Consider the following 26,342-nt stretch of genomic DNA (forward strand, 5'->3'; position numbering starts at 1 on the left):
TTGGTGAACATAGCCAAAATTCATGGCACTCCCATTTACCAATGTGTTTCAAACCCCAGCATATAACCGCAGCTAGATAGCAATGGTGACTGCACCTAGCGAAAAGAGCGTGAAAAACACTGCCTGGCGTCCGGTAGAAACGCAAGAAGACATTTTGGAAATACAGTAACAAAGTGCAGTTTTAACAGCACGGAACATACAGTGTGTCCCAACAACGGGCCATGTACTCTGACGGACCCAAACAACTTCTCTACAGCAATAACAGGGAAACCCATTGAACAATAATCCCAGAACAAGAAATCTGAATACCCCTATTCGCATACCGACTATAAAGGGGGTGGGGAGGAAGGGCGTACCGTATTGTGCCTGCACAAAATCCACCCACCCTTTGAAGGGACTAACCAATTCCCTGATATGCAGAACCTCAAAAAAAGGCCAACAAGGACCGAGTGGAACTATATCCTCCCAGAAGGAGCAGAGCAGACTTTCGCACGTGTTTCAGAAAGGACTCCGAACAAAAGATGACAACAGTCGCCAAAAGTCATAGCACCGTCAGCCCCTGTGGTAGGCATTCAGCGCCCATAGAACCATAAAGGCCTTTGTAAAATCTGGCACCTAGAAAATGTGAATTAAAAATAAATAAATAAAAAAAGAAAGATCAGCTAATTTTGCAACCCATAGCAGAAGCTGAAACACCCAGGACAAAGAAAGGAGACAAGAAAGGTCAATGTCCACTCTCTAAAACCCGTCTCATTCATAAGAGAAAAAAACAATCCCCTCACCCAAGAATAGGCCTACCAGTTTACCTCATAAATGAATACAAATAAATCCAGCGGGGCTACAACGCAATCCTCTACAGCCACAGGGGAAAAGGTTCACAGCGATGCTACACTTACAGTGCCGACCCACGAAACTCGTCTCAGTGAAAATGAGTTCATACAGTAACTAGTGAGTTTAATGCACCATGAACTAGGAGAACATAAACAAATGTGTGAAGTTGCAACAAAGTAAAAACCAAATAAGGGCAGTAGTCAAACGACAGGTGGAGAAGCGGGCGATATGGCATTAATCGTCAACACAACGCCCAAATTATGGTAGTGGAATTACACCCTCTCCTTTATAATAGCTCGACCCCAAATCAAAACAGCAAGCACAATGGGAAATAAAGCCAACAGCAACAAATTTTAAAAGATTGGCAGAGTGCCACTCCCTGCACCACGGCTCAGAACTCAAATAAGTTCCATAACCAAAAAACCACCCCTTTAGTGAACCAGTCTAGGTCTGCCTAGCTAACGGACCGTCTATCCAGAAAGAACACCCGTAAAAGAATTACCAAAGAGCTCCCATATACAAAGATGAAATGAACCCCCATGCTTAAGACCCATAACACCCGAAGTTGCAGACAATAAACACAGCCAGACAATCCTGCCCATCAGAATGATGCTACAGGCAAAAAATTCAAGTTGCCCAGCCACAAGTACCGGTCGCGAAGCTGAATGGTCTGATTACTACATGCAATAAAACCACCATCTACATAGATGCCCCTTGTTGAATAGGTGGCCTACATTCCCTGTCCTCTGAATCAAGCAGAATACCCAGGAAAATGAGTGCCAAGGACAGATTCCCAAACTTAAAAAGGGGCTTGCGGAACACCAAAACGAAACTGCTGGTTCAAACGAGGTATAAGTGACCGCAAGCCAGCGGGTTCAGGGCATCATTCACCGAACTGCCTATAGGGCACGAAAGTCGTGACGAAGGCAAACTTACCTGGTGCAATTGTTGGCAACCCCCTATGAAGACCCGACCAACTGTGCCAGAGGTGGAAGCTGAACTTTGCAGAAAACCACCCCCCCACCCCCCGGCGGAAGGAAAGCTAAACGCACATTGTCAGGCATGTACCGCAATTTACATGGAAAAAACCCACCCTAAAACCTGATTCTGGAATGCGAGCAGCCTCCCAATCCAGGTACCCGTTTAGAAGCGGAGGCTTGAAACCTATTTCCAGTGAACCACTGTTGCATCCCTACCTTTATTAGTAAATAACACGAAAATTACTGCCACTGCATTCTTAGCACTGGCGCGTCAAACTGCAGTGCTGAAAAAAAACAGGAAACACAGCATCTACAGAAGCCCTCGATAAAGTTCACAACACTGCCTCTTCTTTGTAAGGCTGGAGGTCCTGAGACAACTGCACTGCTGAAACCACTTGGAAAAATGAATTCCCAGCCCTAGTCAATGACATCCACTATATCTAAAGGCTGATGACCATGGTATGATCGCAAATGAATGGCATGAGCGCCTTTTACTGATGAAATAGTTTGAGACCCCCCTAAAACACTCTGTAAGCCTCCCTACTAGCGGCCAAGTAATAAAAAGCCTAGCCGAAACCAGTGTCCATCGTGTTTCCGTGAAGAACACTGGACAAGTATTGCAACACCCAAAAACAATTGGTGAAGGTTGGCGGGATCAGGCAAGATCTCCTCCTCCTCCTTTGTCTACTCCCGTCCGGCTTGCCCCTATCCAGATCAAACTTCTCCCAGTGGCATAAGGAAAAGATGCCACCTACCACCCCTTCCAGATCTTTACACGCATTGCAGATTTCAGATTGCCCTGAAATGTCCCACAACGCAAACGTAGAATGGCTATCCTGTCGTATTCTTGCCTTCACATCTTAATTATGATCTTTTTAATTAAATTTTTTTTTTCTGTGTCCGCCTCAGCGTCCCTTTCTCGGGTGCTTGGGCTGTTAAACGATAAGAGTGACCCACTCGCGGGCTCTGCCGATGATGGAGCTTCCTCCCATGTCCACTACTCCTAGCAGTAAATGGACGCTAAGCTGGCGGGCCAGTGGGGTCCTAGCTGAGGCTCCCCAGGTGTGGGTGTGCCCCAGGAGCAGTCTCCTGAGGTGCTCCGGAGGCTTGGACCTTGAAGCCTGTACTGGTGGGGCATGTCAGGCACCCGAAACAAATCCAGGTTGATCCCTGTAGCTCGGCAGCAAGAAGAACAGACAGACGTTCATCTTCTGTCTCCACTTCTCCAGCTGATTCTGACACACCCCTGCTTGCAAAACTATGCTCCTTCTCTCCTCCCGTAACCCTGTCTCTTCAGCCAATCAGGTAAACACCATAACTTGACCACTTATTACACGGTTAACCCCACGCTGTAAGGTTCCCCTTCCACCCTGTCATGTATGCCCTGCGCTTATCCATTTCATTCCTAGCTCCGGGCCTGCCTTTCAAGACTATTCTTGACAATTAAATGAGCTTTGTTTATATCAAGCCATCCATGACCTCTATAGCTGCAGACGCTGTGAAGCAATTTGTCCTCAGAATTCACAACCAAAAAACTGAAGTCACCCAAGGCAGCACAGCTTCCCCTTCCAGTGGTGCATCTTTAGCCCAGCTCATGCTGCCCCCCAGCCATAACTGAGGCTCAGCTCATTCTTCTCCCCCTTCCAGAAGTAAACTCAGCAGCTCAGCTCACCCTGTCCTCCCAGGAATTACTCAAAAGTTCCCTCTGCTCTTCAAGCAATTACTCAGCAGTCTCCCAGATTTCCAATCTCTAATGTATGTCTGGAAGGTGGTATTAGGTTGAGCTGAAATGCTAAATCTTTGTTGGAAGGGGAAAGCAAGGGAAGCCAAGCTGCTTAGTCACTGTTGTACACAGTGTATTGCATTAGGGTGTGTATCCCAAAGCTCAAACACATACAGTATCCCACAAAAGTGAGTACACCCCTCACATTTTTGTAAATATTTTATTCTAACTTTTCATGTGACAACACTGAAGAAATGATACTTTGCTACAATGTAAAGTAGTGAGTGTACAGCTTGTATAACAGTGTAAATTTGCTGCCCCCTCAAAATAACTCAACAAACAGCCATTAATGTCTAAACCACTGGAAACAAAAGTGAATACACCCCTAAGTGAAAATGTCCAAATTGGGCCCAATTAGCCATTTTCCCTCCCCGGTGTTATGTGACTCATTAGTGTTACAAGGTCTCAGGTGTGAATGGGGAGCAGGTGTTTTAAATTTGGTGTTATCGCTCTCACTCTCTCATACTGGTCACTGGAAGTTCAACATGGCACCTCATGGCAAAGAACTCTCTGAGGATCTGAAAAAAAGAATTGTTTCTCTACATAAAGATGGCCTAGACTATAAGAAGATTGCCAAGACCCTGAAACTGAGCTGCACCACGGTGGCCAAGACCATACAGCGGTTTAACAGGACAGGTTGCACTCAGAACAGGCCTGGCCATGGTCGACCAAAGAAGTTGAGTGCACATGCTCAGCGTCATATCCAGAGGTTGTCTTTGGGAAATAGATGTATGAGTGCTGCCAGCATTGCTGCAGAGGTTGAAGGGGTGGGGTGCGAGCCTGTCAGTGCTCAGACCATACACACTGCATCAAATTGGTCTGCATGGCTGTCGTCCCAGAAGGAAGCATTCTAAAGACGATGAACAAGAAAGCCTGCAAACAGTTTGTTGAAGACAAGCAGACTAAGGACATGGATTACTGGAACCATGTCCTGTGGTCTGATGAGACCAAGATATATGTATTTGGTTCAGGTGTCAAGCGTGTGTGGCGGCAACCAGGTGAGGAGTACAAAGACAAGTGTGTCTTGCCTACAGTCAAGTATGGTGGTGGGAGTGTCATGGTCTGGGGCTGCACGAGTGCTGCCGGCACTGGGGAGCTACAGTTCATTAAGGGAACCATTAATGTCAACATGTACTGTGACATACTGAAGCAGAGCATGATCCCCTCCCTTCAGAGACTGGGCTGCAGGGCAGTATTCCAACATGATAATGACCTCAAACACACCTCCAAGATGACCACTGGACTGGCCAAGCATGTCTCCAGACCTAAACCCTATTGAGCATCTGTGGGGCATCCTCAAATGGAAGGTTTTCAACATCCACCAGCTCCGTGACGTCATCATGGAGGAGTGGAAGAGGACTCCGGTGGCAACCTGTGAAGCTCTGGTGAACTCCATGCCCAAGAGGGTTAAGACTGCTGGAAAATAATGGTGGGCACACAAAATATCGATTGGGCCCAATTAGGACATTTTCACTTAGGGGTGTACTCACTTTTGTTGCCAGTTTTTTAGACATTAATGGCTGTGTGTTGTGTTATTTTGAGGGGATAGCAAATTTACACTGTTATACAAGCTGTACACTCACTACTTTACATTGTAGCAAAGTGTCATTTCTTCAGTGCCGGTTCACACAGGGGCGACTTGTCAGGCGACCTAGCTGCCTGACAAGTCGCCTCCCGTTCTGTACAATGGAACCATTCTAATAGGAGCGACGCAAGTCGCTCCGACTTAGAAAAAGGTTCCTGTACTACTTCGGGGGCGACTTGGGGCGACTTGCATATACTTCTATACAGAAGTCGTTTTGCAAGTCGCCGTGGAAGTCGTTTGCAGGTCGCCTCGCTGAGGCGACCTGCAAGTCGTGCCGCCCCTGTGTGAACTGAGCCTTAGTGTTGTCACGTGAAAAGATATATTAAAACATGAAAAGATATATTAAAATATTTACAAAAATGTGAGGGGTGTACTCACTTTTGAGATACTGTATGTGTTTGTGTATGTCTATATATACTGACGGTGTCAGCAGAGCAGTGGACGGTGTCATTAGGTCAGAGATTGGTGCCAGCAGGGCAGTGGGCGGTGTCAGTAGTTTTTATTTTGAGTATTTTTTACAATTTTATTTTTTTTACAATTTTTTTTGGAGCCCCGTTAGAGGGCTTTGGTGAAATATCAGGGGTCTAAACAGGGGGAATCTGCACCACGCAGACTGATTAGGATGTTGCCAGGCACACCCTGTGGGCACATCTATGCTGCTGTGATTGTAACACAGGTTAAGTGGAACTGTTGTGTCACTGCTGGGGTGGTGGAACAAAGCTGCCGGGTCACTGCTGGAAGAAAGGGCAGAAGAGCTGAGCTGCTGAGTCACTGCAGAAAGGGGAGCAGGGGGAGATGAGCTGCTGATTCATTACAGAAAAAGAAAGCGGGGAGAGCTACTCTTTCCAAAAAACTACTTGAACAACTTCAATGCCTCTGCTGTGAAATAGACATATGCGGTTTGTTTCAATCCGAATTGAAATTCGGCAAATTTTTCGTTATTCGGAAAATTGGATGTATCCGAATTACAATAGTAACAAATTTAAACTAATCCAAAATAATGAAAACATTTTTTGGATGAAATGAATGGTTTTCAAATCGATTTGAATATCATATTTTTTCCCGGGAAAATCACGCGTGCGTGTATCTCGGCTCCGCCCAGTCACTGTGATCTCGGCGGTGCTCGTTCAGCTCCGCCGAGTCCCTGCGAACTCCGCGGCGCCATATTTAAATCTGTAATGGACACTGGGGGCAAGGCTGAAATGACAAGGCTGCACTGACCACTGGGGCAAAGCTGCACTGACAAGGCTGCACTGGGGCAAAGCTGCACTGACAAGACTGCACTGGGGCAAAGCTGCACTGACAAGGCTGCAATGACAAGGCTGCAGTGGACACTGGGGCAAGGCTGCACTGACACTGACAAGGCTGCAATGACACTGACAAGGCTGCAGATGGACACTGATGAGGCTGCATTGATGGGCATTTTAAAGTAAGTTTTTTTTCCTTAAACTTCCCTCCTAAAAGTATTTTTCCTTAAAATTCCCTCCTAAACTTGGGGTGCGTGTTATACGCCGATAAATACGGTAGTTTTCAAATTCAAATAGTTTAATTCTAATAGTTCTAGATTTGTTTTCCAATTTATTCAAGAGAATAAAATGGAATGAAAATAAAGGAATAGGCTAGAAAAAATATATAATAGAACAGAAAATAATATAATAGAAAATAAAAGAATAGAATATAATAGCGTAAAACAGAATAGAATAGAAAATAATAGAATAGTAAAAAATAGAATAGAAAATAAAGGGATAGAGAAGAATATAAAAGAATTGCCAAAAACAGAATAAAATAGAATAGAAAATAAAGGAATAGAATAAAAAACAGAATAGAATGAACTAGAAAGGATATAATCATCTTCTGAAATTCCAATTTCATATAGAATGAATTCAAATTCAAATACAATAGAAGAGAATAGAATAAAAAAAGAAAGAAAAGAAAAAAAAGAATAGAATAAAAAATAATATAATATAATAAAATAAAAAGAATATAACCATCTTCTGAAGTTCGAATTTCAATTAGAATAAATTTTAATTTGAATACAATAGAAAAGAATAGAATAGAAAATAAAAGAATATAATTAAAAAAAACAATAGAATAGAATAGAAACTATATAACCATTTCCCAAAATTCAAATAGAATCAACTTGAATTCAAATAGAATAGAAAAGAATAGATTAGAATAGAATAGAAAGAATATAACCATCTTCCGAAACGCAAATTTTATTATAGAATAAATTTGATTTTGAATTGAATTTGATTCAAATGCAATTCGAATTTGGAAAATTTTAATCGATTTGAATTTGAATGAACAAAACAAATTCTGAAAACAAATTAAAGAAATTTAACTAAACCAATTTATGTAATTAACAAATCCAAATGAAACATTTTTTCGTTCTGCACGTCTACTGTGAAATTTGAGGATGAATTGCTCCACGGTGGCTGCAGCTACAGAGGTCATTATGGGCTTGTTTTAAAGCTAATTGCCTGCTTGTTAAATGTAGAAATATAATACTTGAATGGCCATAGCCTGTCCACAGGTATACGCCAAATAGCTAAAGAAGCAAAGTATTCATCCAGCCTTACTTATTGCCTTTTGTTATGCCAATCTTCGAGCAGCAAATTACAGAGCAAAGTTTATAAGTAAATTAGTATTGTCGCCCAGACTGGACATCACACAGAGGCCACGCACTTCCAGCTTGTAACCAGTATTATAAATATTGTATGTGAATGACAATCAATACAGAGAATAAAATACCAACCTGAGCCTTTGCCGAGGGGTGCGTGACAAGCAGGGAGAAAAGAGAATTACACAGCCATTAGTTCACTTGCTCCATGACAAAATGCCCTGCAGATGCTTAACATGTTCTTACATCTGAAATTTCTCTACGGCTGACACAGCATTCCTTTATCGCCCTCACTTAACACTGATTGCTTGTGGTGATGAAACAAAGTATTTAATTCCAGCTGACCCTAAAATAGAAATGTGGACAAGCTATGAACATTCAAACATTTCTATATTATAAAAGCTGAAGAATCGGCTTCCCTGGTTCCTGTTTTCTTCCTCGCTAACATAACCAATAAAATTTCTTAATAAAATCTCTTCATTTTTATTACACACCTTATTTTAGATATCATCACTGGGGTCTCTGTGCCTCTCTGTGCAATGCAGACAGATCAAGGCTGGTGGGAGGGGCCTACAGGGTGCTGTATATAGCTTCCTGAAAACATCACAGCGCCCCCCGCCTCAGTACTCTGAAGAGCCATCAGCAGTGATGCAAGCAGTGGGCTGGCTCCAGGGAGGAGCTATGCAAATAATAAAATGCTTTGATGGGTGGTTGTTAGTCTGGAGGAGTGGGCATTCTTGGGCAGGCTGCATTTGCATAAAAACTGCCCTAGGTAATGCCCATGTGTTGCTGAGGCTCCATGACTGAAAGAACTGATATCCAGTGAATAAAAGGTGTGGGCCAGTAAGGCTGAGGAGGAAAGGGGTAGATGATGTTGGATGTCCTCCAGCCTGGAATAAGGTGGGTTCTATCCCACTCGCTGCAGATTGTGAGAAGCTCACAGTGTGCACAAAATACCTGGGGATTTTGCCGGAACTCTTCCTGTACTTTCTGTCTGTATTCTGATCAGTTACATTGTTCTTGGTTATCTATGAGGACAACAGAACACCTCCCCTCTAAGTTATGAAGAATATGATAGAGGGAGATTTCTACAGTTCTGTCCTGTTTCTATTGTCTTTATGTAGTAGAGCAAGTGAGTGTCGTCACCTTAGAACAGGAAGTGTGATTCACAGGAATACCAGGTACAATACAAGGGAAAAAAGCTTGGAAAAAAAGAAAACAAATGCAGCCACCATACCTAAAGACCGGTAAAGTGCAATAGGTTACATTTCTATTTTTGAATTTATCATACTCCTTCTCCAGGAGATCTATTCTTGTGCTGATAGCAAGAAAGACATGGATCATAATAGAAAGAGAATAAACCCCTGGGGTGGGACTTTTAAGGCACTCAAAACATATATATAAAAACGTATATCAATTTATTCAAAAAACATGATTAAAATCGTATCAGAGATAGGTACACATGGAACTAACAGAATACACTGGAAATACACATATATACAGAATGGTACTGTGGATGGATGTCCTCAACCCAACGCGTTTCGGAGTCTGTGTTTATCTCCTTCATCAGGGTTAAGAGAGGAATCAAACATAAACAATCCAGTAGTGTATACATATATTTTCCATGACACTTTTAAAAAACAAAACACGGTCTCAGGGAATCCTTGATCGCCTTGCTCGTGGTGGGTTTCGGTTATACTGATATCTATAACTTATATCAGAACATAAAACTATGGGGAGGTCTCCAAAGGGGACCTCACCCCTTGATGGTGTGGATTCAGGATCACTGAGGTCAGACAGGCAGGGCGCTGAAATTGGATGGAGGGCTGAAGAGATCTACCAGTATGGTCAAAGACATACACACTCATAAAGTGTGTAGATCCTGTAAGGTGGACGATGGTGGTGTCCCTTGAGGACATCCTTCGACAGCACTATTCTGTATACAGTGGAACCTTGGTTAATGAGTAACGCGGTTAACGAGCGTTTTGAAAGACGAGGAACTTTTTTTTTTAAATCCTGACTCGGTTTGCAAGTGTTGTCTCGCAAAACGAGCAGAATTCAAGCTAATGTGGTGTGCAGTACCGCATTTGGCCAGAGGTGCGGGGACGCCGCTAACATTCAGAACGCTTGGAGCCATTCAGAAATACTCGGAACCACTCGGAAACACTCCGAAATATTCAGTTCCCGAGTGTTTCCGAGCTTTTCCGAGGGTTTCTGAGTTCAGCCGAACTGTCCACGAGTATTTCCGAGGCTCTCCGGCGCCCCCCAACCTCTGGCCACATGCGGTATTGCATGCAATAGAAGTCAATGGCGGAACTAATTATCTTAGTTTCCACTGACTTCTATGGGGAAACTCGCTTTGATATGCGAGTGCTTTGGATTACAAGCATTCTCCTGGAACGGATTATGCTCGCAATCTAAGGTTCCACTGTATATGTGCATTTCCAGTGTATTCTGTTAGTTCTATGTGTACCTATCTGTGATACGACTTTTATCATGTTTTTTGAATAAATTTATATACTCTTTTATATATATATGGTTCGAGTGCCTTAAAAGTCCCACCCCAGGGGGTTTATTCTCTTTCTATTAGACTTAGGGATGTGGCACATCTTGGAGTAATCATCACCAAACGATTGGCACTTGCATGAATCATAATAGAAATCATTTCTATACACCAATCCACCAATAAACCATCATATTTGCATTAATTACAACTGGTATGTAAACATTCATGGGTGGTGATACTGAAACATGAGAGGAAGGGGGCATGGTCAATACCATCCTTGGTCCGTGGCAATCCACAGAGGCGGGCACATATATAGGAGGCGCAACGTGCGAAACGCGTAGAGATTCAGCAGCTCTTCAAGTCCCACTTTTTAAAAATATTGCTGTTATTTATATATGCCTAGACACCTCTGTGCCTTGTTTACTTTGTATGATCTTCTATAGTGGGCTTAATGCTGACAGTGTCTGGTACAATAACATGCACTATATTAGCCATATTTTAACTTGGATATGTTTTTAACTTTCTGAATGGAATAAAATACTCAGTTTTAACAAAAGAAGGTGTTTGTGTCTATTCCTAAGATTTTGAGCACCTAAAAAGTCCCATTCTGTGCCCTATATATTTTTTTTAATTGATTTCAAGGGATGTGCTGTCCGTTATACCTATTCACGCCATTTCTACATTTAACCAGTTCCCGTCCGGCCTATAGGAAAATGACAGCTGGACGGGACTTTTGTTGTTCTGGGTGGATGTCATATCATCACATGACAATTGTATACAATGGATGGCTTCCTTTCATCCCAAGCATTGCATACAATTGTGTTGCTAGCTGTGATTGGTCACAGTGATCACATGGTACAGACAGGGCCAATCACTGCCCACCTGTATCATGTGATTAACTTGGTCCAAGCACAGCAAATCACAACAAAAGACACTAAATTATTCAGTTTCATTCAGCAAAAACGGTTGCTTATACCAATGAAGTTCACTGGTATAAGCAATCATAGTGTGTAAAAAAAATCCTGATCACTTCCCCAGAGTAGTACAGTGTTGCTTTAACCGCTTGCCGACCAGCCGCCGTCATTTTACAGCGGCAGGTCGGCACGATCCCACGAACCGTCGTAGCTGTAAGTCGGCTTGTAGGATCGGGATAGGAGGCGTGCGTGGGCACGCTGCACTGCGGGGGTGCCGATGCTCGTGGCCGAAGGTCACGATGATTGCTGGCCATGAGCACTCGCGAGCACGAGAGACAGAAAAGGGAAGTGTGTGTAAACACACAAATCCCTGTTCTGTTCTGAGAGGAGTGACAGATCGTGTGTTCCTATTAGCTAGGAACCACGATCTGTCACTTCCTCTAGTCAGTCCCCTCCCCCTTCAGTTAGAAACACGTAGCAGGGAACCCCTCGACCGCCCCCTAGTGTTAACCCCTTCCCTGCCAGTGATATTTTTACAGTAATCAATGCACTTTTATAGCACTGATCACTGCCAATGGTCCCAAAAATGTGTCAAAAGTGTCCGATGTGTCCCCCATAATGTTGCAGTCCCGATAAAAATCGCAAATCGCCGCCATTACTAGTAAAAAAAAATAATAATAAAAATGCTATAAATCTATCCCCTATTTTGTAGACGCTATAACTGTTGTGCAAACCAATCAATATACGCTTATTGCGATTTTTTTACCAAAAATATGTAGAAGAATACATATCGGCCTAAACTGAGAAAAAATTAGCTTTGTTTAAAAAAAATGGGGATATTTATTATAGCAAAAAGTACAAAATATTGTGTTTTTTTCAAAATTGTCGCTCTTCTTTTGTTTATAGCGCAAAAAATAAAAACCGCAGAGGTGATCAAATATCCCCAAAAGAAAGCTCTAATTGTGGGAAAAAAAGGACGTCAATTTTGTTTCGATACAACGTCGCATGACCGCGTAATTGTCAGTTAAAGCGACGCAGTGCCGAATCGCAAAAAGTGCTCTGGTCAGGAAGGGGGTAAATTCTTCCAGGGCTGAGGTGGTTAAATACATCAAGAGGGTGAATAAGGTGCAGGAAGGCAGTTTTTTCAATATGAAACCAAAATCAAGAACACGGGGGAAATGACCTCAAATTAACTGGAGGAAAGTCCAAAACTAATTTTAGAAAGTATTATTTTACTGAAAGAGTAGATGATGCTTGGAATCAATGTATAGCAGAGGTAGTGAGACAGTCAACAGTAAATGGCTTCAAAACATGCTTGGGATAAACATAGATCTTTACTACGAAAAAAAAAAAAAATTGGGCAGACTCGATGGACTACTTGGTCTTTTTTCGGCCGTCACTTTTCTATTTTTCTATGTTGGAATTCACCACTCTAAATATAACAAATAAATGGAGTTTTGGAGAGCTGCACTGCTCCTGTACTTAGGTCCTCATTTGTTGCACATTCGCCGTACATTTAACAAAGATTCGACCCATGACTTCATCTACATATAGCAACGTTCATCCTCTACAACATCTGCCCTAGGCACATCCGTCTTAGCCCTCCGTTCACACCGGTGTGACTTGCCATGAGATTTGACAGGCCCAAGTCGCACCCTATTGTTGGCAATGGGCCTGTTCAAATTGGTGCGACGCTGACTTTATGGAGCCGCACCAATCCGAAAATAAAAGTTTTCTGCACTAAATTTTGCGATTTCAGGTGCAACTTGCATAGGCATCTGTGCATGAAGTCGCGGCTCTGAAATTTTGCAATTTAAAGTGAAGTCGCACGATTTCAAAGTCGGATTCAGTGTGAACAGGGGGCTTAAAGCTTTACCGATAGGACGAATGTTGTGGTGGTGATGGCAGGTTGGTGCGTGTGCCTTCCTCATATTTTTGGGATTTTTTGTATGTCTTTTTAAAATATAGCACAATAACTTATTAAATCTATATTCAGGGGCGGACTGATAACTCATGGGGATCAGAGATTATGGGGCCACACAGTATACACACACACGGTATACAATCACACAGTATACACCGACAGATGTAAAAAAAAACACAGATTTATACATACTGTCCCTGGTATTACTGAGGCTGGCAACCCTGATGGGGCCCCCTAGTGGCCCAGGGCCCTCGGGCAGTGCCCGAGTGGCTCAATGGTCAGTCCGCCCCTGTCTATATTACAACATTTGTGAAATAAAAAAATCTACATTACAAATGTGAAAAAAGATGCATTAATGTATACCCTTCCCCATAACAGTGCAATAAAAAACACAAAAGCAGAAAAAATAATCGCTATCATATTATAAAATCATGTTGACACTTTGCATGAACATCTGCAGTAGCTAGCGTGCTTGCACTGTAGGAAATATGTTCCTGGGTGGCCTAATTAAAAGAAGATCTACTTGTCAGCTGTAAAGTGATATCTGCAGAGTACATTTATCATGATTATTGTTCGAATCAAAAGATATTGGAGATTATCATCACAGCTCTACATGTGATTAATAGGAAGTGGCACTGGAGGAGTGCTCACGATCTAAAAAAAACCCAACACATCATCATCTGAACATAATAAATAAATAAGTAGAAGAAGACACTGAAGATCTCTCTGTATAGCTCAGGACTGGTATATACTGATAGCAAGGCTCTGAGTTCACAATGCACGCTTCCTGAAAAGAGGGTTGTACTGAGCTGGACCGTGTAAAGAGAACCTCTAAAGAGGATAGGGATGGACTGTTTGTAGGGCGATAAGGTGGTCATCACGTCCTTTATGTTAATTCTCGGGTCCCCGTGACAATTCACACCTTCAATGTGAGTTGCATTTTGGAGGGACACACTGAGCCTTGTCCACATCCACCCATCCACAGCTACCCACCACTACATTATGGGGTCCCACTGTGCACATAACGCAAACTCTATGTGGGCACTTCACTTAACTCTTCTGTACCTGGGCACAGGCTGGGGACCTCTGTGGAGCGAGTCTTCTCCCATTGCTATGGGAGATGGACCGCTCACGGAGAGAGTGCGGACAACAGCTCCCACCGGCAAGAGGCTGTCCCACCTATCTCTGGCACACACTCAACGACAGGCTGCCTGGTGAACCTCCGTTACCCTAGGTGAGTGTTTCTCAACAACCAGTCCTCAAAGCGCCCCAACAGGTCATGTTTTCAGGATTTCCATTATTTTGCACAGGTGACTTGATCAATTCCACTGCCTTAGTAATTATCACAGATGTTTCATCTGAGGGAAATTCTGAAAACATGACCTGTTGGGGGACTTGAGGACTGGAGTTGAGAAACACTGCCCTAGGTAACCACTTGCATCTGCACACTGTATTAACTCTTGTACTGATGTCTTCATACTCCAACTTACCTTTGTATACCTGCTGACATTTTGAGATGGGAATGAGGGACACCTACTAACAAAGTAGGCATAGGACACATCCCCCTGCCACACCCCCTTAAAGGAGCATTAACCAGAAAAATTATTATTAAATCCAGAAGGGCTTTTTTTTACCACTACTATTTCTTTATATTGGCTTTTAAAATGTACAAATGCAGCAATTTAGAAATTGGATGAAAGGTTTAGCACTGGGAAACACTTTTTGAAAGATAAAAAGTGCATTTTATATACAGCTATATAGATCAGACCAAAATGAGGGACACATGAGGGGGAAAGAGGGACAGAGGGACATTGTTCCAAATCAGGGACAGTCCCTCGAAATCAGGGACAGTTGGGAGCTATGCCTTAGTGACCTGAACTGTGAAAAGGTGCTGGTTACTTGCATTACACCCCTTTAGCAACTTTAGACCAGGCAGGAACAAGGCTTCAAAAGCTTTACTTGAAAAAGTGCAACATATTACAAAGTCCAAACACAAGAACAATATTCCTTCCTACGTCCCTAACTCAGACTATGTGCTGCCCCAGCATACCGGCAAAGGTAGAGTCCATGTATAATGAATAGAATCTATTAGTGGTATTTCCCAGTGCTGGAATCTTCAGGGACGTGCCCCAGGTCTGAATGACCTTCTACATGACGGTAGCACTAGCAGTAGGCGACATTCCTTCACTCCTCGCAGGTGCAATTCTCCAATCTTCTCCCTTACGGGCTCACCTATGGGCACTGAGCCTCCATGCTCGAGGGCTCTCTTTCTCCACACCACTCCCAACCACGGGCTTTAGACCACTGTCCCACTTTTTTGATAACATAGGAGCAGCAGATCGGACCCAATGATAAAACCCGCAAAACCAAAGTACTGGGAAAACATTAACTCTTACCCTCCCTTCTGGGGCAGCACCTAACTGGCATATTTTCAACCTGCTTACATGTTCTTGCTGACTAAAATGATAGTTGCTTGGTTTGTATGCTGAGCACTCGCCAGAACAACCAAAACTTACCTCCCCCACCATCCTATATTACACGTGGAAACCCTGAGTTTCATCCCTGCATAATATGTTGAATTAATTTACCAAAGGCCAATAGGCTGTTCACTTTGCAAAGGAATTTTTTCCAGAACTTAGTGAATATGGTGACATTTTATCATATTTTCTTGCACCTGATTGGATGATGGTAGTCAACAGAGCTCCATTTCATGTACTAAGCTCTGGGGAATATCCCGTTGCAAAAGCGCAAATTCTAATGCAAAGAGAACAGTCTAATTGCTTTTAGTCAATCAACTCCTTTTGTGTCAGAGCTTATACAGGGTTATAGCCCGACTCTGAGCTAATTTTTTAAAATGGTCCCCCAGCTAGAAAAAAGGCTCAAGCTGTGCAATTCTAACATTCAATCTGGAGCTGCCCCTGTAGTGCTGCTTTTCTGTCACAATATAAAGTCATTATTTTAATTTAGGACACCAAGGGTCACTTGACCTGGAAGACTGATGGCAATACTGTCAATGCTGGGTGTCATGGACACCAGCCTAAAGACTTCAGGGGACAAAACTAAAATAAATAATACATAAAAAATATACTAATGAATAATAATAAAAAAAATAATAATAGTATATATATATATATATATATATATATATATATATATATATATATATATATATATATATATATATATATATACTATTATTATTTTTTATAATATAATATATAATATAATATATAATAATATATATATATATATATATATATATATATATTTGGGATGATTTACTAAAACCGGAGAGTGCAAAATCAGGTGCAATTCTGTATACAAACTAATTAGCTACTAATTTTTTTTTTGTTAAAGCTTAATTGAACAAGCTGAATTTGGAAGCTGATTTACTTCAAACCAAAGGCAGCCAGAGAACTAGCATTTTCAGGAGGAAATCAGCAGTGGCAGGTTACATGTTTGTCTTGGAAGGTTGTACATTAAACCTAAAAAGTGAAGATTTGCTATGGTATAGAAAACATCTAGAAATCCTAATATCAGCCTTACCATGAAAATGTATCTTTTGTCCTGAATTTCTCCTGAAAAATAGCACTGCACTTCCTTCCTAGGCACTCCTGTACCTTGAGCCTCATAGCTGTATTCCTGCAGTGTGAGATCATCTAAGAAGCTGCTGCCTCTGACTTCTAGTTTCATTAAATTTGGAGTGAGATTTGGCAATGTCGCTACTGTGCTGCTCACTGCTCTCCTTGCTGGAGAGGAAGCTGTACCCAAGGACATGCAGTGCAAGGATCTCTCTGCTTCTGCAGCAATGATTCTGTGGGTATGTGCTTCCTCCACCTCTTTTGCTACTTCGTGAATATTCCTCACTAGTCATCAGCATATTAATCATCAGGAGGGCAGTTGTGGCATGTGGAAGCAAAGCCCTGCCTCTACCAAGATGGCAGCCTTCATACACAGACACCGGTCAGAAAAATGGTTTAGTAAGCAATAGGGAAAAGATCAGGTGCAGGGAGTCCAGGTGCGGGGAGCCAAGCATTACTGATGACTACTCTTTTGCCCTCTGCTTGCCTTTTTTGTGTACAGCCTCTACAGTACATGACCTATTTAATCTGAGCGCCAATAACTGCCATCACTCACTTGTTTTTGAAGGTGCTCCATGGCTGTCATCTTTATCCTTAAAGTGGACCCCCCCTTCTTGATTTACTTACCCTTCTCGTGTCCACTTTTGGGTTTCCCTGAAGGCACTGATAATGTAGCCCAGGTGCACTGATGCCCCCTAGGGGCTGCACATGCGTTAGATGGAGAGAATGACATCACGTGGCTCATTTTGCACATGCCCAATGACACATTACATCCATCTCTTCCATCTTATTTTTTGTTAAGTTTTACAGAGTAGTATATACAAATTCACAATAAATTGAGAATTTAAAAGTCACATATATAGTTTGAAATTTAACAAAAGAGAGCAGCAATAGTAGGTATTAACAATTTGTTAGGAAGGGGGAAGGATGTATTATTTTTCTTTCAAACAGATGAATTTTTGTCATAAGGTGCCTGCACAGGATGAGCCGCATGACATTATAGGGTTGATTTACTAAAGGCAAACAGAATGTGCACTTTGCAAAGTGCACAATCTAATTGTCTTTAGTAAATCAACCCTATAATGTAATGCGGCTCATCCTGTGCAGGATGACAAAAATTAATCTGTTTGTGCAATTGCTCCAGAGCATAGTAAATGAGGTAAAGCTTCGCTTTGCTAAGAGTGCCCAATCATGTGCAAGGAAAATAAACAACAACAAAAAAAAAACACAGCATTTTTGCTTGCACATGATTGGATGATGGAAGTCAGCAGAGCTTCTGCTCATTTACTAACCTCTGGACTGCTTTGCAGAGTGCAACTGTACTTTGCAAACTGCATTGTCTTTTTGCCTTTAGTAAATCAAGCCCTATGTGCTCCATCTCATGCATGCGCACTGCGAATATATCATGAGCTGACCGTGGAAAGAATTTTCAAAATGGTGGAGTGGGAGCGAGGGCACAGGCAGCAGAATGGCACCATGAACAGGACAAGAGGAAAAAGAGAGGCAGCATGGAGGTAGATAAATGTACTTTTATTGTAGGCCCTCTTCATATATTTTTCTGTAAAATGGGGGTGGATAGGTCCTCTTTAAAGTGGTCATAGATGGATCAAAATTTGGCCAGTTAGGCAGGGATTTGGAGCCATCTATGGTCATTCTTGTTCAAAAGGCATTGATATAGGACTAACAGTAAATTCTTGTTCAATCGGCGCTTGCAGTGCTAATTAATGTATTTTGTAACATACAGTGTCTTGAAAAAGTATTCATACCCCTTGAAATTTTTCACATTTTGTCATGTTACAACCAAACACGTAAATGTATTTTATTGGGATTTTATGTGATAGATCAACACGAAGTGGTACATAATTGTGAAGTGGAAGGACAATAATAAATGGTTTTCAAAATTATAAATATCTGAAAAGTGTGGTGTGCATTTGTATTCAGCCCCCTTTACTCTGATACCCCTAACTAAAATCTAGTGGAACCAATTGCCTTCAGAAGTCACCTAATTAGTAAATAGAGTCCACCTGTGAGTAATTTAATCGCAGTATAAATACAGCTATTCTGAGAAGCCCTCAGAGCTTTATTGGACAACCTTAGTGAACAAATAGCATCCTGAAGACCAAGGAACACACCAGACAGGGTCAGGGATAAAGTTGTGGAGAAGTTTAAAGCAGGGTTAGGTTATAAAAAGAAATCCCAAGCTTTGAACATCTCACCTCCGGAGCACTGTTCAATCCATCATCCGAAAACAGAAAGGCATAACTGCAAACCTACCAAGACATGGCCGTCCACCGAAACTGAAAGGCCAGGTAAGGAGAGCATTAATCATTAATCCCGGTGTTCGGCTTCTTCTCCCGCTCTCCGGTTCTTCTGCCGGGCTCCTCCACAATCTTCTGCTCTTTTGCCGCTATTTTGCTAGCGGTGGCCCGGTCTTCTTCGTCGTCTTCTCCCCTCTTCTCTTCTTCAGATGTTGACACGACGCTCTCTCCCTCTGTAATGCTGTGAGGAGTTCTCCACAATGACTTATATAGGCAGTGACCCCGCCCCCTATGACATCACAGTCCCGGGGCATGCTGGGACTGTGAGGTCATAAGGGGGCATGGTCATAGGATGACATGTGTGTAGTGTGTAGTGTGTCTTTTTTATTGACACTTTTTTCCCTAGGTGAATGGGTAGGGGTATGATGTACCCCATACTCATTCACATAGGGTGGGGGGGCCGGGATCTGATAAGCCCCCCGCCCACAGACCCTGACAACCAACGGCCAGGGTGGTCGGGAAGAGGCCCTTGTCTTCATCAACATGGGGACAAGGTGCTTTGGGGGGGGCCGCAGGGCGCCCACCTCCCCCAAAGCACCCACCCCCCATGTTGAGGGCATGTGGCCTGGTACAGCTCGGGGGGGGTGCTCGCTTGTCCCCACCCCCTTTCCTGACCGGCCGGGCTGCATGCTCTGATAAGGGTCTGGTTTGGTATGGTTTTTGGGGGGACCCCCACAATGTTTTTTCAGCGTAGGGGTTCCTCTTAAAATCCATACCAGACCTAAGGGCCTGGTATGCTCCTGGAGGGGAACCCATGCCGGTTTTTTATTTAAAATTTGGCTTGGCGTTCCCTCTCAAGATTCATACAAAACACAGTGCCTGGCATTGGCGGGGATCCAAGTCGGATCCCCGCACCAGTGTAAACCTAGCTTGCAAGGTGTCAATCTCGCCGCTTTTACAACAAGCAACATCAGACAACAATACAGAAGTTGACCAAATGGTGGTGGTAAAGAGCTGAAAAACAACGCGATTTGGTGAAAGTTGGCTGGAAAAGTCCTGCCATCTGTATGCAATACAAACAAACTTATGGCCAACGCCCTTTGTACAAAAATCCACAGGAAAGTTTGTACAAAGTCCGAACGTGTGTATGGGGCTTTAGAATGGCCCAGTCAAAGTCCAGACCTAAATCCAATTGAGAATCTGTGTCAAGACTTGAAAATTGCTGTTCACAGATGCTCTCCATCCAATCTGACAGAGCTTGAGCTATATTGCAAAGAAAAATGGGCAAAAGTGTAAACTCTCTAGATATGCGAAGTTGGAAGAGACATCCCCAAAAAGACTTGCAGCTGTAATTGCAGCAAAGGTGGTTCTACAAAATATTGACTCGGGGGGCTGAATACAAATGTACCCCACATTTTTCACATATTTATTTGTAAACAATGTTGAAAACCATTTATCATTTTCCTTCCACTTCACAAGTATGTGCCACTTTGTGTTGGTCCATCACATAAAATCGCAATAAAATACATTTATGTTTTTGGTTGTAACATTACAAAATGTGGAAAATTTCAAGGAGTATGAATACTTTTTCAAGGCACTGTAGATGTGCTCATTCAGTCAACAGCATTCCAAGCAATGAAGAAAGGATCAGGATGACAGTTCCAGAACCTGACCTTTTAAGCACTTGCCGACCGCCTAACTGTAAATACATGTTATTACTTTGACATTAAATACCGTTGTTTTGGCAGCAGCTAGCTGCCATAACCCCGGTATCTTTCATTAGGCAGCCGGCTTTCCAATAAAAGTGGTCCCAGCCACGCATTCTCCACAAGATCACTTTTTTTAGGCAGCGGGAGATGTGCCCCCCCCCTCCCGCCGCTTTGCGGTCAGTTCCTAGCTTTAACTGAGCCATCGGTAGGCCCGACACTGATCCAATGCTGCCAATAACTAGGCAGGAAGTCGAGTGAGGGCAGGATGACCCCCCCTCGGCTCTATGCCCTTGGAGGACTGGAGCAACCTCTGAAGTCACTTCTGGTTCTCAGGCAGATAAACAGGATTTTTTTTTACTTGTAAGAGGACTTGTCATGCTTATTTCTATTACAAGGGAAGTTTACATTCCTTGTAATAGGAATAAAAGTGATTAAAAAATAAAAATAAAGGGATAGTGTAAAAATAAAATTAGTGTAAAAATAAAATTAAAAAATAAAAGTTTTTAAAAAAAAGTATTCCTGAGTGTGGCTCAGGGTGGAATTTCAGAACCAAAAGCGGTAACCCCGAGGCAGACTCGGGATCACATCGCAGGATCCAGGAAGAGCTTACTTACCTTGTCCCCTGGATCCTGCGATGTCTCCCCGCAGTGTGAGAGGCTCGTCCTCTGCTCGATCTATCATGGAGCCGGCCTCCGTTCCCTGCGAGCGTTGCGACACACGGGGACGGAGAAAGGCGCCAAATTCAAAAAGTAAAACACACACTATACATACAGTATACTGTAATCTTACAGATTACATTACTGTATGAAATTATTTCACCTCCCTTTTGTCCCTAGTGGTTTGTCCAGTGCCCTGCATGCAGTTTTATATTATATATACTGTTCTTTCTGCCTGGAAACTGGAAAATGTTCATAGCAACCAAAACCGTCCCTTTACATCAAAAGCGGTTTTAGACCAGCTAGAAAACAGCGATAATAAATTACAATCACTCGCAGAATTGAACGATAGTGATTTGTGGGGAAATCCGTCATCAAACACTGAAAAGTAATATCAGCGACAATTCTGCAACTGAGCAAATTTCAGTGTTTTTGATTTGATTACATTATTGAATAATTTTTATCATTATTATATTATTATTTGTTATAATTATTTATAGTTATTTATTATATTATAATTTATGATTTAGTTTTTCAAACTTTATCTTACGCGGGATGTCTACTAGACTCTGGTTTGGACAGATTTGTGAGTGAGTTATTCCTAAGAATTACAGGCCTACAATATAAAACGCCACATTTCCTTGCAAAATAATTGTACCGCTTTCAGCACCAAAAATCTGAAATAATCATACCGCCAGGGAGGTTAAAGTGCCCCACCCCTCTAAAGCATGACATGTTAGGTATCTATTTACTTGGCGTAGCATCATCTTTCAAATTATACAAAAAATCGGGCTAACTTTAAAGTGCCCCATCCCTCTGTGCCCGCGCACAGAAGTGAACGCATGCTTAAGTCATGCCCACATATGTAAACGGTGTTCAAACCACACATGGGAGATACTGCTGCAATCATTAGAGTGAGAGCAATAATTCTAGCACTAAGCCTCCTCTGTGACTCTAAACAAGTAACCTGCAAATATTTTTAAAGCATCACCTATGGAGATTTTTTTTACGTTCCATGGTTTGTTGCCACTCCACTAGCGTGCGCAATTTTAGTACATGACATGTTATAATGTTTCAAATTATACAAAAACAATCAGGCTAACTTTACTGTTTTTTTTTTTTTAATTAATTAAAGTGTATTTTTTCCCCAAAAATTGCGTTTGAAAGACCGCTGCACAAGTCCAGTTTGACATAAAATATTGCAACGATCACCATTTTATTCTCTAGGGTGTCTGCTAAAAAAATATATAATATTTGGGGGTTCTAAGTAATTTTCTAGCAAAAAATACAGATTTTTACTTGTAAACAACAAATGTCAGAAAAAGGCCTGGTCTTAACAAGTCAGCAACTACAACTCTTGTATTTCCATCCTGACAATGTGCTTTTCTGAGCTGTTCTTATACTTTACACACCTCTATGGATGTTCCCGGCAGCTATGATACATAAATTAACTTTAAATTGAAGGCTATGTAGTCCTGATAAACCCATTCTTGTAATCTGTCTACAGCCTAAAAAGCACACAAATAGTGTAAGTTTAGACCGCTGGAGAGGTATCATTATAATACTCCTAACACGTATAATGCCAGGGTATTATTCCTGCTCATTACTGCAGTGATTTCATACCCCTCGCTGAGATCATCAAGTGTGATTCTGCTGATCATTTTGTTACAAGTTTAGCACATCTGGTGAAGAGACGAATAAAAATTGAATTCATTAAGCTGCCAGCGTCTAAATAACCCCTGCATGCAAGAATAATCTATTTAGAGCATCCCTTTAGCGACAATGCAGAGGGATATTAATGAAATTTTACAGAAATAAGCTATTATAATCTCATTAACACGATGAAAGAATTTCCACATAGAAATATGAAATGCTATTATTCAGAATGTTGCTCTTTATTTGTAATTAAAAAAAAAGATGATAGATAGATAGATAGATAGATAGATAGATAGATAGATAGATAGATAGATAGATAGATAGATAGATAGATAGATAGATAGATGGATAGATAGTGGATAGAAAATAGAAAACTATAACTGCTTTAAAGAAATGTAAAAAATATTGGGGTTGATTTGCTAAAATCAAAAAGGCTGTCCACGGAAAAATAGACCCGGTCGGTCGAGTCACAGATTGGTCGGGTCAATATGAGTTTGTTATTGTCACACAAATGGGTGGACTCAGGGCGCAGTGCTCTGTGCCCTGAGCCCACCCTCTTTTGAAGCCTATTAGAGCCTCTGGCTCTAATTAACATGCTTCTAAAGAAAAAAAAACCCATTGGAATCAATGCGTCCGACGGCCCGTGTGTAAATTAGGGGGCCGGATGCATGGATTAGGGGGCGCTAATCATGAGCCCTATCCATGTTTATTCAGCAATAAATATTAAAAAAAGGCAACCCCTAGACTGATCATTGATCCAGAAAGAGTGACAGTTGCTGTGTGCCTGGACTGATCTGGGAAAGGAACCTGGGGCAAATCAGCAGTCCATGTGAAGCAAGAATGGATGTTGGATATAGCCATAGATGTACTGGCAGAGGTTGTGTTGTGTACAGGAATACATCTATGGCTATATCCATTTCATCTAGGGCCTACGGGATGCTTCTGGGACCCATATAGCAGATACCGAGTTGAACCGGCTTAAACAGAGAGCAACTACTGTATATGTGTGTTACCCCTGTAGGGGTGACTGAATCCGGGATGCTTCTGGGACCCATATAGCAGATACCTGGCTGAACCGGCTAAAACAGTCCCATCCTCTTACAACCTGTGCTCTTAGTTTCAGGTAGCGCCATTTAACCCCACTTTTTGTTTATATGTTACTATTTAGAGCCCCCTTTGGGGAGCCTTACTAGGGGAGGCAGCAACCTTTTTTCTGTTATCCTAAGCGCGGTTCTCTTCTTTCTTTCTATATAACCTGCTTGTATACCTATCCTGCCAGTCGGTAGGAGTCCCCCTACTGCTATAGCTACCGGTCTCCGAGCCTGACCCCTGATCGTGACACAGAGGAGTTGATTTTAAGGTAAATATGCTCTTTACTTTGCAAGGAAATTTGCCCCAGAATTTAGTGAATGAGGTGAAGTTTCACTCCAATTCCCAATCACATGCAAGGAAAAAAAAAGTGAATTTTTGCTTGAACATGATTGGATGATGGTCAGCAGAGCTTCACATCATTCTCTTCCCTGGCAAATTGAACAGCCTATTTGCCTTTAGTAAATCAACATTGCCTCCATCCCTTTTAAACTCCCCACCTCACCAATGTCTCCACTCTCCACCATGTCTTCACTGTACACCCTGATAGACAGCTGTGTAACCAATCAGAGGGCAGGAGTGCACGGGACATGTCTTGGAAGAGAGAGCCCCCAAAAGTATGAGAGGAGGTCACAACTGGAACCTCTGTGACTCTTGTTCCTATACCACGCCAAGGGCAATTTATTCTCCTGCAACATCGAGTGATATGATTGTGTGAGTGTTTTAGTAGCATATAAACTGTACTACATACAGTAATAATAATTAAATATCATGTTTAAATAAATAAAGTCAGTCTGCTATTTATGAGGCACTTTAACAGAAACTCACCTGATTTTTGAGGTCAAGCTTTGGACATGGGGATCCTCCATTATAAGGTTTTTCTTTGAGGAACTTGGATCGAACCTTGACTCCAGTCCCGCAGGAGGCACTGCAGGAAGACCAACTGGACCAGTCGCTCAGCTTACAATCAAACGGGCAAGATACTTCACACCTTTCTTCAATGTAACCTGCGGACAAATGGCAGATGGGTAGACATTAAAGAGGAACACTGGACTAATTACAATAAAAGATATTGATTTAAGATGAGGAGTTGTCAAAACCAATAAACACAACTAAGCACTGCTGTTTTCTGCTGTCCTTTTAAAGTACATGTAACCCCAATCACTAAAACTTCATAGAATGTTTAACATGTTATAGTCATTTCAAAATTCATCTTCAATATCTTTAAGGGTTATTTCACCTTTTTCATAAAAAATGAAAAGGTGAACACCCTACACCCCTATACGCCACCTTTGGCCCGGGGGCCACTTGCGGCCCCATCGGTATATGATGTGTAGCCCGCGGACCTCCCTCAGCAGTCTGTAATGGGAACATTGATTAGGGTAATAGCATTGATCTCTACTAGCCTCATGTAACATGTTCCCAGTTTTACATTGTCTTCTGCAGCATATCCCCACCAACAATGTATCCTGTCCACACACTCTGACCCTCATTTCTTCTATTAGGTCTTTAGTTTCTGACAGTCCTCTCAAGCATGACATATATTGAACATTATGTGCAGCCCTTTGGTGATGTCAGGAGCTGCATTTGAGGCCCCCTTTAGCTCATAAGTAGACAACCACTGCCCTACACCTTCCCCTCCACCTCTGTGAGTGATTCAGTTTCAAGCAGTGTGGTGCAGCAGTCGTTGGATTTTAAAACTGCTGCAGGATGGATCAGAGAGGTTCTGATTGGTCAGCATGGTCACATGCTAGTGCTGACCAATCAGAAGTGATCTGATCTGTCCTGCCATCCCTGTGTGCTCCCAGCACACAGACTGAACTGTCACTGACCATTTTAGGTTGAGGCTTCTGATTAGGAGACAGTGGGACAGGCTCCCAATCATGTGACTGCTGACTCCCTCATTAAGTACCTCTCATTAGTGTCCACTTGTGTCATAGGTGGAGACCTTTAAATTCTCCCATTTAGAAGAGTGTAGCTCTCATGGTTCAGAGAAGCAGGATCTCACAAATCTATGGAAAGTGTAGGAATCACTAATTATGGGGTACTTTGTCGCAGTAAGTGGGCTTAGCATATAGCAATATGGTGTGACCAAATCCCCATATTTTTGAAAATGTCTCTTTGAGAAATGTTTAGGTGTTTTTAAATTAGCCTTGCTGGAGGTGAATCTTTTTGCATGTGTGTGCTGTAATATTTCTCTTCTGCTGTAACGACCAATCACAGTGGTCACATAGGACAACTCTTAGTCAA

At 42.2% G+C, this 26,342-nt stretch overlaps 1 protein-coding gene across 2 annotated transcripts in view; it reads right to left on the reverse strand.

Annotated features, from left to right (window-relative positions):
• Positions 1 to 26,342, reverse strand: part of THSD7B (thrombospondin type 1 domain containing 7B) — an 807,368-nt gene that overhangs the window by 227,204 nt on the left and 553,822 nt on the right. For both annotated transcript variants that reach the window (XM_073634254.1, XM_073634253.1), the window contains exon 16: positions 24,921 to 25,099. In XM_073634254.1, the coding sequence (XP_073490355.1) occupies positions 24,921 to 25,099 (179 nt within the window). The remainder of the gene's footprint in view (positions 1 to 24,920; positions 25,100 to 26,342) is intronic.

Source organism: Aquarana catesbeiana, linkage group LG06, assembly GCF_042186555.1.
Source record: "Aquarana catesbeiana isolate 2022-GZ linkage group LG06, ASM4218655v1, whole genome shotgun sequence".
NCBI lineage: Eukaryota > Metazoa > Chordata > Amphibia > Anura > Ranidae > Aquarana > Aquarana catesbeiana.